This window comes from Pseudophryne corroboree, chromosome 1 (assembly GCF_028390025.1).
Source record: "Pseudophryne corroboree isolate aPseCor3 chromosome 1, aPseCor3.hap2, whole genome shotgun sequence".
NCBI lineage: Eukaryota > Metazoa > Chordata > Amphibia > Anura > Myobatrachidae > Pseudophryne > Pseudophryne corroboree.
Window position 1 is genome coordinate 1,135,852,301 of NC_086444.1, and position 16,502 is coordinate 1,135,868,802.

General features: G+C 47.4%; 1 protein-coding gene across 1 annotated transcript in view; it reads right to left on the bottom strand.

Annotated features, from left to right (window-relative positions):
• Positions 1-16,502, bottom strand: part of GRPEL1 (GrpE like 1, mitochondrial) — a 46,234-nt gene that overhangs the window by 27,650 nt on the left and 2,082 nt on the right. The window contains exon 2 of the mRNA XM_063923828.1: positions 13,761-13,914. Within this exon, the coding sequence (XP_063779898.1) occupies positions 13,761-13,914 (154 nt within the window). The remainder of the gene's footprint in view (positions 1-13,760; positions 13,915-16,502) is intronic.

Below are 16,502 nucleotides of genomic sequence, written 5' to 3' on the forward strand. Positions count from 1 at the left end.
CTGAAAATGCGTCTTTTTCACACGGCTAAGCGATTAATACACACAAGCAGACTGCTGATTAAAAATAAGAATTTACTCACCTGTAATTCTATTTCTCGTAGTCCGTAGTGGATGCTGGGGACTCCGTAAGGACCATGGGGAATAGACGGGCTCCGCAGGAGACTGGGCACTCTATACAAAGATTTAGGACTATCTGGTGTGCACTGGCTCCTCCCCCTATGACCCTCCTCCAAGCCTCAGTTAGGAACTGTGCCCGGAAGAGCTGACACAATAAGGAAGGATTTTTGAATCCCGGGTAAGACTCATACCAGCCACACCAATCACACCATGTAACACGTGATAGGAACCCCGGTTAACAGTATGATAACAAATGGAGCCTCTGAAAAGATGGCTCACAACAAAACCCGATATTTGTAACAATAACTATGTACAGGTATTGCAGACAATCCGCACTTGGGATGGGCGCCCAGCATCCACTACGGACTACGAGAAATAGAATTACCGGTGAGTAAATTCTTATTTTCTCTGACGTCCTAGTGGATGCTGGGGACTCCGTAAGGACCATGGGGATTATACCAAAGCTCCCAAACGGGCGGGAGAGTGCGGATGACTCTGCAGCACCGAATGAGAGAATTCCAGGTCCTCCTCAGCCAGGGTATCAAATTTGTAGAATTTTGCAAACGTGTTTGCCCCCGACCAAGTAGCTGCTCGGCAAAGTTGTAAAGCCGAGACCCCTCGGGCAGCCGCCCAAGATGAGCCCACCTTCCGTGTGGAATGGGCTTTTACAGATTTAGGCTGCGGTAAGCCTACCGCAGAATGCGCCAGCTGAATAGTGCTACAAATCCAGCGCGCAATAGACTGCTTAGAAGCAAGAGCACCCAGCTTGGTGGGTGCATACAGGATAAACAGCGAGTCAGTCTTTCTGACTCCAGCCGTCCTGGAAATATAAATTTTTAGGGCCCTGACTACGTCCAGCAACTTGGAATCCTCCAAGTCCCTAGTAGCCGCAGGCACCACAATAGGTTGGTTCAAGTGAAAAGCTGAGACCACCTTTGGGAGAAACTGAGGACGAGTCCTCAATTCTGCCCTATCCATATGGAAAATCAGATAAGGGCTTTTACAAGACAAAGCCGCCAATTCTGAAACCCGCCTGGCCGACGCCAGGGCCAACAGCATGACCACTTTCCACGTGAGATATTTTAAATCCACAGTCTTAAGTGGTTCGAACCAATACGATTTCAGGAATGCCAAAACCACATTGAGATCCCAAGGTGCCACTGGGGGCACAAAAGGAGGCTGAACATGCAGTACTCCTTTGACAAAAGTCTGAACTTCGGGCAGTAAAGCCAGTTCTTTTTGGAAGAAAATCGACAGAGCCGAAATCTGGACCTTTATGGACCCCAATTTGAGGCCCAACGTCACCCCTGCTTGCAGGAAGTGCAGGAATCGACCCAGTTGAAATTCCTCCGTCGGGGCCTTCATGGCCTCACACCAAGCAACATATTTTCGCCAAATGCGGTGATAATGTCTTGCGGTGACATCCTTCCTGGCTTTGATCAGGGTAGGGATGACTTCCTCCGGAATACCCTTTTCCTTCAGGATCCGGTGTTCAACCGCCATGCCGTCAAACGCAGCCGCGGTAAGTCTTGGAACAGACAGGGTCCCTGCTGCAGCAGGTCTTGTCTGAGCGGCAGAGGCCAAGGGTCCTCTGTAAGCATCTCTTGAAGTTCCGGGTACCAAGCTCTTCTTGGCCAATCCGGAACCATGAGTATGGTTTTCACTCCTCGCCTTCTTATTATTCTCAGTACCTTGGGTATGAGAGGTAGAGGAGGAAACACATAAACCGACTGGTACACCCATGGTGTCACTAGAGCGTCCACCGCTATCGCCTGAGGGTCTCTTGACCGGGCGCAATATCTTTTCAACTTCTTGTTGAGGCGGGACACCATCATGTCTACCTGTGGTTTTTCCCACCGGTTGACCAGCATTTGGAAGACTTCTGGATGAAGTCCCCATTCTCCCGGGTGGAGGTCGTGCCAGCTGAGGAAGTCTGCTTCCCAGTTGTCCACTCCCGGAATGAACACTGCCGTCAGTGCTAACACATGATTCTCTGCCCATCTGAGAATCCTTGTGGCTTCTGCCATCGCCATCCTGCTTCTCGTGCCGCCCTGTCTGTTTACATGGGCGACCGCCGTGATGTTGTCTGACTGGATCAGTACCGGCTGGTTTTGAAGCAGGGGTCTTGCCTGGCTTAGGGCATTGTAAATGGCCCTTAGCTCCAGGATATTTATGTGAAGAGAAATCTCCTGATTTGACCACAGTCCTTGGAAATTTCTTCCCTTTGTGACTGCCCCCCAGCCCCGAAGGCTGGCATCCGTGGTCACCAGGACCCAGTCCTGTATTCCGAATCTGCGGCCCTCTAGTAGATGAGCCCTCTGCAGCCACCACAGCAGCGACACCCTGGTTCTGGCCGAAAGGGTTATCCGCTGTTGCATCTGGAGATGGGACCCGGACCATTTGTCCAACAGGTCCCACTGGAACGTCCTTGCGTGGAACCTTCCGAATGGAATTGCTTCGTATGAAGCTACCATTTTTCCCAGGACTCGTGTGCATTGATGTACCGACACTTTTCCTGGTTTTAGGATGTCTCTGAACAGAGATGACAATTCCTCGGCTTTTTCCAGTGGAAGAAACACTCTTTTCTGGTCTGTGTCCAGAATCATTCCCAGGAACAGAAGACGTGTCGTCGGGACCAGCTGTGACTTTGGAATGTTTAGAATCCAGCCGTGCTGTTGTAGCACTTCCTGAGAAAGTGCCACCCCCACTATCAACTGTTCTTTGGACCTCGCCTTTATCAGGAGATCGTCCAAGTATGGGATAATTAAAACTCCCTTCTTGCGAAGGAGTATCATCATTTCGGCCATTACCTTGGTAAAGACCCTCGGTGCCGTGGATAACCCAAACGGCAGCGTCTGGAACGGATAGTGACAGTCCTGTACCACAAATCTGAGGTACTCCTGGTGCGGAGGGTAAATGGGGACATGCAGGTACGCATCCTTGATGTCCAGGGATACCATGTAATCCCCCTCCTCCAGGCTCGCAATAACCGCCCTGAGCGATTCCATCTTGAACTTGAACCTTTTGATATAAGTGTTCAAGGCTTTTAAATTTAAGATGGGTCTCACCGAACCGTCCGGTTTCGGTACCACAAACATTGTGGAGTAGTAACCCTTTCCTTGCTGAAGGAGGGGTACCTTGACAATCACCTTCTGTGAATACAGTTTTTGAATAGCCACCAACACTGCCTCCCTGGCAGAGGGAGTTGCCGGCAAGGCAGATTTTAGGAAACGGCGGGGGGGGGGGGGGGGGGGGGGGACGTCTCGAATTCCAGCCTGTACCCCTGAGATACTACTTGAAGGACCCAGGGATCCACTTGTGAGAGAGCCCACTGTGTGCTGAAAAACCTGAGACGTGCCCCCACCGTTCCCGATTTCGCCTGAGCAGCCCCAGCGTCATGCTGTGGACTTACCGGACGCAGGGGAGGACTTCTGCTCCTGGGAACTAGCTGTGTCCTGCAGCTTTTTCCCCCTTCCTCTGCCCCTCGGCAGAAAGGATGAGCCTCTAGCCCGCTTATTTTTCTGGGGCCGAAAGGACTGTACTTGATAATACGGTGCCTTCTTTTGCTGTGGGGTAGCCTGTGGCAAAAAGGTCGATTTCCCAGCAGTAGCTGTGGAAACGAGATCAATTTCTTATCTGGGGAAGTCCACGCTTCCTCACACACCTCATTTAGTTCATCAGATGCAGGAAAAACTACTGGTAGTTTTTTCTCACCAAACATAATACCCTTTTTTGTGGTACCTGGGGTATCATCAGAAATGTGTAATACATTTTTCATAGCCTCAATCATATAACGGGTGGATCTATTGGAGGGTACACTCGTCTCATCATCGTCGACACTGGAGTCGGCATCCGTGTCGACATCTGTATCTGTCATCTGAGGTAGCGGGCGTTTTACAGCCCCTGATGACATTTGAGACGCTTGGACAGGCACAAGCTGAGTAGCCGGCTGTCCTATGTCGTCAAACCTTTTATGTAAGGAGCTGACACTGTCACGTAATTCCTTCCATAAGTCCATCCACACTGGTGTCGACCCTGCAGGGGGTGACATCACATTCACAGGCATTTGCTCCGCCTCCACATCATTATCCTCATCATACATGTCGACACAGCAGTACCGACACACAGCAGACACACAGGGAATGCTCTTTCAGAGGACAGGACCCCACAAAGCCCTTTGGGGAGACAGAGGGAGAGTATGCCAGCACACACCAGGGCGCTATATAACACAGGGATATCACTATACAGAGTGTTTTCCCCTATGGCTGCATATATATATATATATATATATATATATATATATATATATATATATATATATATATATATATATATTTTAAGAATTTACTTACCGATAATTCTATTTCTCGTAGTCCGTAGTGGATGCTGGGGACTCCGTCAGGACCATGGAGAATAGCGGCACCGCAGGAGACAGGGCACAAAAATAAAGCTTTAGGATTAGGTGGTGTGTACTGGCTCCTCCCTCTATGACCCTCCTCCAAGCCTCAGTTAGGATACTGTGCCCGGACGAGCGTACACAATAAGGAAGGATATTGAACCCCGGGTGAGACTCATACCAGCCACACCAATCACACCGTATAACTTGTGATCTGAACCCAGTTAACAGTATGACAAAACGTAGGAGCCTCTGAACAGACGGCTCACAACAAATAACCCGATTTTTTTGTAACAATAACTATGTACAAGTATTGCAGACAATCCGCACTTGGGATGGGCGCCCAGCATCCACTACGGACTACGAGAAATAGAATTATCGGTAAGTAAATTCTTATTTTCTCTAACGTCCTAAGTGGATGCTGGGGACTCCGTCAGGACCATGGGGATTATACCAAAGCTCCCAAACGCGCGGGAGAGTGCGGATGACTCTGCAGCACCGAATGAGAGAACTCAAGGTCCTCCTCAGCCAGGGTATCAAATTTGTAGAATTTTGCAAACGTGTTTGCCCCTGACCAAGTAGCAGCTCGGCAGAGTTGTAATGCCGAGACTCCCCGGGCAGCCGCCCAGGATGAGCCCACTTTCCTTGTGGAATGGGCCTTGACAGATTTAGGTTGTGGCAAGCCTGCCACAGAATGTGCAAGTTGAATTGTGCTACAAATCCAACGAGCAATCGTCTGCTTAGAAGCAGGAGCACCCATCTTGTTGGGTGCATACAATATAAACAGTGAGTCAGACTTTCTGACTCCCGCCGTTCTTGAAATATATATTTTCAATGCCCGGACCACGTCCAACAACTTGGAATCCTCCAACTCGTTAGTAGCCGCAGGCACCACAATAGGCTGGTTCAGGTGAAACGCTGACACCACCTTAGGCAGAAAATGAGGACGCGTCCGCAGTTCTGCCCTGTCCGTATGGAAAATCAGATATGGGCTCTTATATGATAAAGCCGCCAATTCTGATACTCTCCTGGCTGAAGTCAGGGCCAGTAGCATGGTTACTTTCCATGTAAGATACTTCAACTCCACCGATTTGAGCGGCTCAAACCAATGGGATTTGAGAAAATCCAAGACTACATTAAGATCCCACGGTGCCACTGGGGGCACAACCGGGGGCTGTATATGTAGTACTCCTTTTACAAAAGTCTGGACTTCAGGAACTGAAGCCAATTCTTTCTGGAAGAAAATCGACAGGGCCGAAATTTGAACCTTAATGGACCCCAATTTGAGGCCCATAGACAATCCTGTTTGCAGGAAATGTAGGAATCGACCCAGTTGAAATTCCTCCGTGGGGGCCTTCCTGGCCTCACACCACGCAACATATTTTCTCCAAATGCGGTGATAATGTTGTGCAGTCACCTCCTTCCTGGCTTTTACCAGTGTAGGAATGACCTCTTCCGGAATGCCTTTTTCCCTTAGAATTCGGCGTTCAACCGCCATGCCGTCAAACGCAGCCGCGGTAAGTCTTGGAATAGACACGGTCCCTGCTGAAGCAGGTCCCGTCTTAGAGGTAGAGGCCACGGATCCTCCGTGAGCATCTCTTGAAGTTCCGGATACCAAGTTCTTCTTGGCCAATCCGGAGCCACTAGTATCGTTCTTACTCCCTTTTGCCGTATAATTCTCAGTACTTTTGGTATGAGAGGCAGAGGAGGGAACACATACACTGACTGGAACACCCACGGTGTTACCAGAGCGTCCACAGCTATTGCCTGAGGATCTCTTGACCTGGCGCAATACCTGTCCAGTTTTTTGTTGAGGCGGGACGCCATCATATCCACCATTGGTTTTTCCCAACGGTTCACAATCATGTGGAAGACTTCTGGATGAAGTCCCCACTCTCTCGGGTGTAGATCGTGTCTGCTGAGGAAGTCTGCTTCCCAGTTGTCCACTCCCGGAATGAATACTGCTGACAGTGCTATCACATGATCTTCCGCCCAGCGAAGAATCCTTGCAGCTTCTGCCATTGCTGTCCTGCTTCTTGTGCCGCCCTGTCTGTTTACGTGGGCGACTGCCGTGATGTTGTCCGACTGGATCAACACCGGCTGACCCTGAAGCAGGGGTTTTGCCAGGCTTAGAGCATTGTAAATCGCTCTTAGCTCCAGTATATTTATGTGAAGAGACATCTCCAGGCTTGACCATACTCCCTGGAAGTTTCTTCCCTGTGTGACCGCTCCCCAGCCTCTCAGACTGGCATCCGTGGTCACCAGGACCCAGTCCTGTATGCCGAATCTGCGGCCCTCTAACAGATGAGCACTCTGCAACCACCACAGAAGAGACACCCTTGTCCGTGGCGATAAGGTTATCCGCTGATGCATCTGCAGATGCGATCCGGACCATTTGTCCAGCAGATCCCACTGAAAAGTTCGTGCGTGGAATCTGCCGAATGGAATCGCTTCGTAAGAAGCCGCCATCTTTCCCAGGACTCTTGTGCATTGATGCACAGACACTGTCCCTGGTTTTAGGAGGTTCCTGACAAGTTCGGATAACTCCCTGGCTTTCTCCTCCGGAAGAAACACCTTTTTCTGAACCGTGTCCAGAATCATTCCCAGGAACAGCAGACGTGTCGTCGGGGTCAACTGAGATTTTGGAAAATTCAGAATCCACCCGTGTTGTTGCAGCACTAGTTGGGTTAGTGCTACTCCGTCTTCCAGCTGTTCTCTGGACCTTGCCCTTATCAGGAGATCGTCCAAGTAAGGGATAATTAATACGCCTCTTCTTCATAGAAGGATCATCATTTCGGCCATTACCTTGGTAAAGACCCGAGGTGCCGTGGACAATCCAAACGGCAGCGTCTGAAACTGATAATGACAGTTTTGCACCACGAACCTGAGGTACCCTTGATGTGAAGGGCAAATTGGGACATGCAGGTAAGCATCCTTTATGTCCAGGGACACCATAAAGTCCCCTTCTTCCAGATTCGCTATCACTGCTCTGAGTGACTCCATCTTGAACTTGAATTTTTGTATGTACAGGTTCAAAGATTTCAGATTTAGAATAGGTCTTACCGAGCCGTCCGGCTTCGGTACCACAAATAGCGTGGAGTAATACCCCTTTCCCTGTTGTAGGAGGGGTACCTTGACTATCACCTGCTGAGAAAACAGCTTGTGAATGGCTTCCAATACCGTCGCCCTGTCTGAGGGAGACGTTGGCAAAGCAGACTTTAGGAACCGGCGAGGGGGAGACTTCTCGAATTCCAACCTGTAACCCTGAGATACTACCTGCAGAATCCAGGGGTCCACCTGTGAGCAAGCCCACTGTGCGCTGAAATTCTTGAGTCGACCCCCCACCGCTCCTGAGTCCGCTTGTAAGGCCCCAGCGTCATGCTGAGGGCTTTGCAGAACCCTGGGAGGGCTTCTGTTCCTGGGCAGGGGCTGCTTGCTGCCCTCTCTTAGCCCTTCCTCTGCCCCGAGGCAGATATGACTGTCCTTTTGTCCGCTTGTTCTTATAGGACCGAAAGGACTGCGGCTGAAAAGACGGTGTCTTTTTCTGTTGGGAGGGGGTCTGAGGTAAAAAAGTGGATTTTCCGGCAGTTGCCGTGGCCACCAGATCCGATAGACCGACGCCAAATAATTCCTCCCCTTTATACGGCAATACTTCCATATGTCGTTTGGAATCCGCATCACCTGACCACTGTCGCGTCCATAAACTCCTTCTGGCAGATATGGACATCGCATTTACTCTCGATGCCAGATGTGCAAATATCTCTCTGCGCATCTCGCATATAAAGGAAAGCATCCTTTAATTGCTCTATAGTCAATAAAATACTGTCCCTATCCAGGGTATCAATATTTTCAGTCAGGGAATCCAACCAGACGACCCCAGCACTGCACATCCAGGCTGAGGCGATGGCTGGTCGCAGTATAACACCAGTATGTGTGTATATACTTTTTAGGGTAGTTTCCAGTCTCCTATCCGCTGGATCCCTGAGGGCGGCCGTATCAGGAGACGGTAACGCCACTTGTTTTGATAAGCGTGTGAGCGCCTTATCCACCCTAGGGGGTGTTTCCCAGCGCGCCCTAACCTCTGGCGGGAAAGGGTATAATGCTAATAACTTTTTTGAAATTAGCATTTTTCTATCTGGGTTAACCCACGCTTCATCACATACATCATTTAATTCCTCTGATTCAGGAAAAACTACAGGTAGTTTTTTCACCCCCCACATAATACCCCTTTTTGTGGTACTTGCAGTATCAGAGATATGCAAAGCCTCCTTCATTGCCGTGATCATATAACGTGTGGCCCTACTTGAAAATACGTTTGTTTCATCACCGTCGACACTAGATTCAGTGTCTGGGTCTGTGTCGACCGACTGAGGTAAAGGGCGCTTTACAGCCCCTGACGGTGTCTGAGACGCCTGGGCAGGTACTAACTGGTTTGCCGGCCGTCTCATGTCGTCAACTGATTTTTGTAATGTGCTGACATTATCACGTAATTCCATAAACAAAGCCATCCATTCCGGTGTCGACTCCCTGGGGGGTGACATCACCATTATCGGCAACTGCTCTGCCTCCACGCCAACATCGTCCTCATACATGTCGACACACACGTACCGACACACAGCAGACACACAGGGAATGCTCTTATCGAAGACAGGACCCCACTAGCCCTTTGGGGAGACAGAGGGAGAGTTTGCCAGCACACACCCAAGCGCTATAATATATATGGGAACAACCTTATATAAGTGTTGTTCCTTATAGCAGCTTAAATATATCCAATATATCACCCAAAAATGCCCCCCCTCTCTGTTTTACCCTGTTTCTGTAGTGCAGTGCAGGGGAGAGTCCTGGGAGCCTTCCTCACAGCGGAGCTGAGCAGGAAAATGGCGCTGTGTGCTGAGGAGAATAAGCCCCGCCCCCTATTTCGGCGGGCTTTCCTCCCGTAGTTTTAGATAACTGGCATGGGTTAAATACATACATATAGCCTTAATGGCTATATGTGATGTATTCTTTTGCCATAAGGTATTAAAATATTGCTGCCCAGGGCGCCCCCAGCAGCGCCCTGCACCCTCCGTGACCGCTTGGTGTGAAGTGTGTGACAACAATGGCGCACAGCTGCAGTGCTGTGCGCTACCTTCATGAAGACTGAAGAGCCTTCTGCCGCCTGTTTCCGGACCTTCAATCTTCAGCATCTGTAAGGGGGGTCGGCGGCGCGGCTCCGGGACGAACCCCAGGGTGAGACCTGTGTTCCGACTCCCTCTGGAGCTAATGGTGTCCAGTAGCCTAAGAATCCAATCCATCCTGCACGCAGGCGAGTTGAAATTCTCTCCCCTAAGTCCCTCGATGCAGTGAGCCTGTTGCCAGCAGGACTCACTGAAAATAAAAAACCTAAAAAACTTTTTCTAAGCAGCTCTTTAAGAGAGCCACCTAGATTGCACCCTGCTCGGACGGGCACAAAAACCTAACTGAGGCTTGGAGGAGGGTCATAGGGGGAGGAGCCAGTACACACCACCTAATCCTAAAGCTTTATTTTTGTGCCCTGTCTCCTGCGGAGCCGCTATTCTCCATGGTCCTGACGGAGTCCCCAGCATCCACTTAGGACGTTAGAGAAATATAATATATATATATATATATATATATATATATATATATATATATATATATATATATATATATATATATATATATATATATATATAGCGCCTAAATTGTGCCCCCCCTCTCTTTTTTACCCTTTCTGTAGTGCAGGACTGCAGGGGAGAGCCAGGGAGCTTCCTTCCAGCGGAACTGTGAGGGAATAATGGCGCCAGTGTGATGAGGGAGTTGGCTCCGCCCCTTTTTTGGTGGGCTTTCTCCCGCTATTTTATCGTTTCTGGCAGGGGTTAATATACACCTATATAGCCTCTGGGGCTATATATGGTGTTAGTTTTGCCAGCCAAGGTGTTATTATTGCTGCTCAGGGCGCCCCCCCCCCCCCAGCGCCCTGCACCCATCAGCGACCGCAGTGTGTGGTGTGCATGAGGAGCAATGGCGCACAGCTGCAGTGCTGTGCGCTACCTTGGAGAAGACAGAAGTCTTCAGCCGCCGATTTTCCGGACCACCTTCTTGTTTCTGGCTCTGTAAGGGGGACGGCGGCGCGGCTCCGGGAACGGACGACGAGGTCGGGTCCTGTGTTCGATCCCTCTGGAGCCAATGGTGTCCAGTAGCCTAAGAAGCCCAAGCTACCACCACTTAGGTAGGTTCGCTTCTTCTCCCCTTAGTCCCTCGTTGCAGTGAGCCTGTTGCCAGCAGGTCTCACTGAAAATAAAAAACCTAAACTATACTTTCTGCTAGGAGCTCAGGAGAGCCCCTAGTGTGCATCCAGCTCAGCCGGGCACAGAAATCTAACTGAGGCTTGGAGGAGGGTCATAGGGGGAGGAGCCAGTGCACACCAGATAGTCCTAAATCTTTCTATAGAGTGCCCAGTCTCCTGCGGAGCCCGTCTATTCCCCATGGTCCTTACGGAGTCCCCAGCATCCACTAGGACGTCAGAGAAATGATGTGGCATGCCTACATTCTGCATACGAAATGCTCCGTTACAGCGCTTTCCAGGGAAACGATGCGAATAAGACGCAAATTCAGGGACAAAATGCAGAAAAAACCCACGCTCCCAGCTGGGCGCTACTAGAAGGGTTGTTTGACGTGAGAGAGAGGACATCTGTAAATGGAGCAATCCCCCCATATTCACGTGGCTCTGAGGGCTAGCGGACAGGATCTGTGCTGCGTTGGCAACAGACCGGGCTTTCACTGGAATAATATTCTATTACAGGATACAGAGATATAGAAGCAAAAATAGGTTGGAATTTTTTTTTACATAATTTACATGTAATTCTCATGAACCCCAAACCTTGGTTAGGGAATACAGTGCATAGGTTCTCACCCAGCGGCTCTCAATCATATAGTCAGGTTCACCTACCAGATCATGCTGGTAAATATAGATATGACTGTATATATTACTTAGCACAAGGAGTCTTACTTATTGCATGTGTTATCACCCTCTTCCAATGTACTGAAGAGAGCAGCAGCTCGGCATTAATAATTAGTAATACCAATCCCACGCCACTATAATCACTGGCAGAGCTTCTCTGGGCTTAGGGGCTAATTCGGAGATGTACATAAACCGATGGTCTATGTACATCTCAGATGCTTACTGAACTGCCCATGTGTGCAGATCAGGCCCTGCATTGTCGGATGCCGTGACCCCTAAGCCACATCTGTTTGGGAGCAGGGTGGGGGTAGCAACAGAGACCGGTCTCATTTTTGAGGCGTGCTTAGGCCCTGGCCGCAGCAGCGCAAAAACACCGGCCATCCTGACTAACCTGAGGGTTAGTTAGTAGGGATGAGGAATCCCGCACTAGAAATGTATGCTTGACACTAATGATTATAGACGATGTATAAATCCTATTATATCTTGATAGGTACTGTCACATTACTTGGTATACTGGTGCGACCCACTGATTCAATAGATGAATGAAAATGGCGGAAAGAAAAAGGGAACCAGTTTGCAAATGGGTGCACTATCCCTATCACACAAGATGATGTGTGATGATTTATTACATTTATTAAAATTATTTGCTTCATTTCTGTATAATTTAAAAGGAATTATTCATATATCAGAAGGTACCGATACCCACGTGGAGCTAGCCCTATTATTGTTGTTTCACATGTTGTATCATAATGACCTTAAACTAGAGTCATGCTAAGCGAAATATACATAAGATAATGAAAATAGAATAACATCATAGAAAAACAGGCCGCAGTGTGGAAGGTCATGCAGGCGCGATGCGCATTTTGCAGATACAGACAAACTGCACTGCGGGCTGCATCAGTCTGAATCAGGCCCTTAGTCAGCACTTTACAAAAACTTGCATCACCATCACCTCTGGATGCCGATCTTGCGTGTAACAGCTTTGCCTCCACCTTGTAAAAATGTAAATACAAAGGTGCTGTGGGGAGCTTTTAGGGGTGCTCATTTTAGGGGTGTTATTTTCGAATTTTCATTGTTCGTTATTAATAGTTTGCACATCAGTATTATTCAGGTGGTTAAGGGTGTGCTGTGGCATCACTTGCTATGGAAACTACACAAATGTGGCACCGTGTGCAGTACAGGTAAGTGCCTAGCCTGGCACAATGTAGCTACATGTAACTGGCTGACTTACTTTGTTGCACGTTAAAAAATATTAAAATTCAATTTAAATGTAACTGGAATCTGAACTGGTCCTGCAGCTGAAATGTATTCACGTTTAAAGGAGAATACGTTCCCAGAAGTGTGGCCTGAACCGGGGCATATCTGTGAACTGGCCTGGCACTCAAGTGATAACGCCTGTGTACGCCCACCCACGCACACAGTTTACAAAAAAATAAAATAAACTAAGGTTAGCACTTAGGGGATATCCAATTAGCCCCGTTTTTTTTACCGGGGCTAATTGTCCCGCCGGTGGGGCTATCTAATTAGCCCCGATAAGCTGCGGCACGAGCCGGCATATCAGGGATTTTGTTTTTGCGAAGCAGGATCCCCGGCAACAGCCCCGTAGGCTGTTTCACCCGAAAACACACAGGTTTCACTGTATGTTTTCGGGAGAAAAGGTTTGGGTTTTTTTACACGCGATTTAATAGGATACCCTGTAAAAAAAAAAAAAAAAAAAAAAAAATCGGTGAAACATCGGAAAAAAAGTCCAATAACGGCCGAAAACTGACGTTTTTCGGACCCGATGTTTTAACGGGGATAATTGAATATCCCCCTTAGAGTGAGTTTAATGCCAACCTGAAATGCCCTGAAGCCAGTAAAAGTGGCATCGCTCCCACACACTGGCAGTAGTAGGACGAAGAATAGAAATTCGGATTTGAATATTTTGGGAGTCTCCCGTAAAACAGCCTGCTTCCCTGTACTCCTCCATCACATCTTAAAGACAGAAAAACGAATGACTTCAATAAAAGGATAATTCCAGGTAGGGAGCACAAAATCGCTATCTTCTACTGGCTGAGGGGGAGAAAGAAGTGGCGAGGGTATAAAAGAGGTGGATGACACACACAGCATCTGCTCCCCTCACACATGGCATGTTACATGAAGGAGGACTCCATGACAGTGAAATAGTCACAGTATCTGAGTCTAAGTGACCCATCCGATACTCTAGTGTTAACTGCAGGTTAGTGGAAAAGTACAAGGCAGTCACATATGTCTAAGAATATACTGATGGGGTCTCTTATCACTCACGGTTATTTCTTTGATTTGATCTTCCAGTTTGGCCTTCTCTGCCGCCAGCTGCTCTGAGCTCTCCTCCACCGGACTCTTACTTTTCTCCTCTGTCTCTTGCGTGGGGTTAGCATTAGGCTGCTGGGCCGCTGTACACACCAGCCGCGGACACATCCTGGTATAGAAACAGAAACAAATACCGTATTTTTCGGACCATAAGACGCACCTGACCATAAGACGCACCTAGTTTTTAGAGTAGGAAAACTGGAAAAAAAATATTCTGAACCAAATAGTGTAATAAAATATGTAATATTTAATAAACTATAACAGAATAGCCCTGCCTCCCTAGTTTTCACCGACCTCTAAGAGATATTTCCAGTTCTGTGTGATTTCTCAGACTCCTACAAGGATTCTGTACAGTGCAGCCTTCTGTCAGAGCGCAGCCTTCTGTCAGAGCCAGCATACACACACACACACATCAGAGCCAGCATACACATAGACACACACACACATAGACACACACATCAGAGCCAGCATACACACAGACACACACACACACACACACACACACACACACACTACCAGTGGTTCCCCGCGTCCAGGCTCTCAGCTAATGCTGCCCTTTGTGCACTCCTGAGGAGGGAGGAGGTGGGGGGGAGCGGGGGAGTCACATGATGCCCGCTCTGCTGCTGGGCTCTGAGATGCGGGCGCTCTGCTGATGGCGGCGCAGCAGCAGCATCCAGGACCCGCCGCTACCCACCGGCGCTACCCGCTACCTGCAACCTCCATCTGTGCTGGCCCTTATTCGCTCCATAAGACGCACATACTTTTCCCCCCACATTTTTGGGGAGAAAAAGTGCGTCTTATAGTCCGAAAAATACGGTAAGTCTCATGGAGCAATTAACTTGGTAGATTGAATACAGCACTATAACAAGTTTTCCAACAAAAGCAACTGTTACCAGAGGAGTATCATTTACCGTAACCATCAGCCACAGGGGCCCGATTCAGAGGTGAACCTTAGATTATTGGGCATCGAATCTATAAGTCCAACACTGAGGGGAGGGGATAGGTATAAAAAACTCTGTGTGAGAGAAAATTACTGGATACATAGGCTAGGGACCCTCGTTCCCGAGGGACTAAACGAATATATCGATATAGATCTTTGATTTTTCTCTCACCAGTATATAATTAAAGATACTGTAATATCCTACCCTTCTCTTCCTCTCCACTATACATTTCCTATATATTTCCAATATAATATACATTATTTATATTTTCTTATATTTTTTCCCTCTTTTCCCTTCTTTTTTTTTTTCTTTTCTTTTTTTCTTCTTCTTTATTTTTTATTATTATTTTTTCTTTTAAACTGGTTGGATGGCATAATTATAGGCAAATATACACAAGAAAACTGTGCCAATAATCTTTGTGTATATTAATTTCATTAACTATATAAATTATATTGATATCAATTATAATAATTCAATTATGCATAGGTTCTAGTATGAAAAAAACAGATGTCTTAGTCATCTCTGAATATCCTTACGCATGAAATAAAGTAAAATAATATATATTTCTTATGATATTCCATATCTAGTAGCTAATCCGTGTGAGAGTATAATAGCTTTACATATTTTTACAGTTATTTCTATATTTACTTTATATCTTTGCCTCTATGAATAATGACCCTACATAAAGCATTTATAATTTTTTTCTGTGTATAATTATATGCATTGTTACTTTTGAATTTTTTATATTGTTATATTCAATTTATTAGATATTGTATTTTGTGAACTCACGCCACTGAGTGTCATTCTTTTAGATCCAAATTGAAGGATAATATGCTGCTTATTGAAGTTTTATTAATATTATGTTTTGTATCTTTCCTTTATGAACTTTACCATTGCGGTTATCTGTTAAAGATGTGAATGTGCCCAATTAGGCTCATTGATCACGACAGCTTTTGGACTGTGATTATAATACAACACAGGTGTTTTGTACAAGAGGTATATAACTCGGACCCTGGCAATAGGAGTCATACCTTTGAGAAAGTCATGTAGGCGTGACGAAACGCGTTAGGACTCCTCCTTACTTTCACTATTGAACACTAGCTATATGCAACACCTCTGGTGAGGTTATCCAGAGGTCTGAACAAATCCACCCGCGCTGTACAGCGCTTATGAGACGCGGCCGGCCGGTCCTTAGCATCGCAAATTGGAATTATCCAACTAGCCGTACCGAGGTTATAGCCTTGCCTTGGCTCCCCCTCACTGCAGGACCAGTCTCCGAGCAAGAGCACCACGAGGGAAATACCTTAGCCAGCGCTGTCTGGTGGTAGATGACAATACGTCCGGCGGATTTCCAACCAGCGGTCTCAAAACTGCAAGTGATCTAGCAGCCTGTATGAGGTGAGCACAACCTGACATTGGCTCTCCCTCATAACTAAAATCAGGTAACCAGTACGGTGGGACGCCACACGTACTCGTTCTGTAAACCAGCACTCTTACAGGCACTTATATAGGAACATTTGCGAACTGCTAAACAACATTAAAGTGCATCTGTTACAGATTTATCTGAAAAAGGGATTGTCTCAAATTTTATATATATCCTTGCAAATTCCAGGGACTGGTTAGCCACTCAGTTATTCAAATTATTTTCCATGCAATAGCAAATCAAATGGATATGTTTATATGAGTGATATGCATAATCTAACCGCATATGATACAGTGTTATGTTCCGAATGGATACATTTTTATATGTTTAATT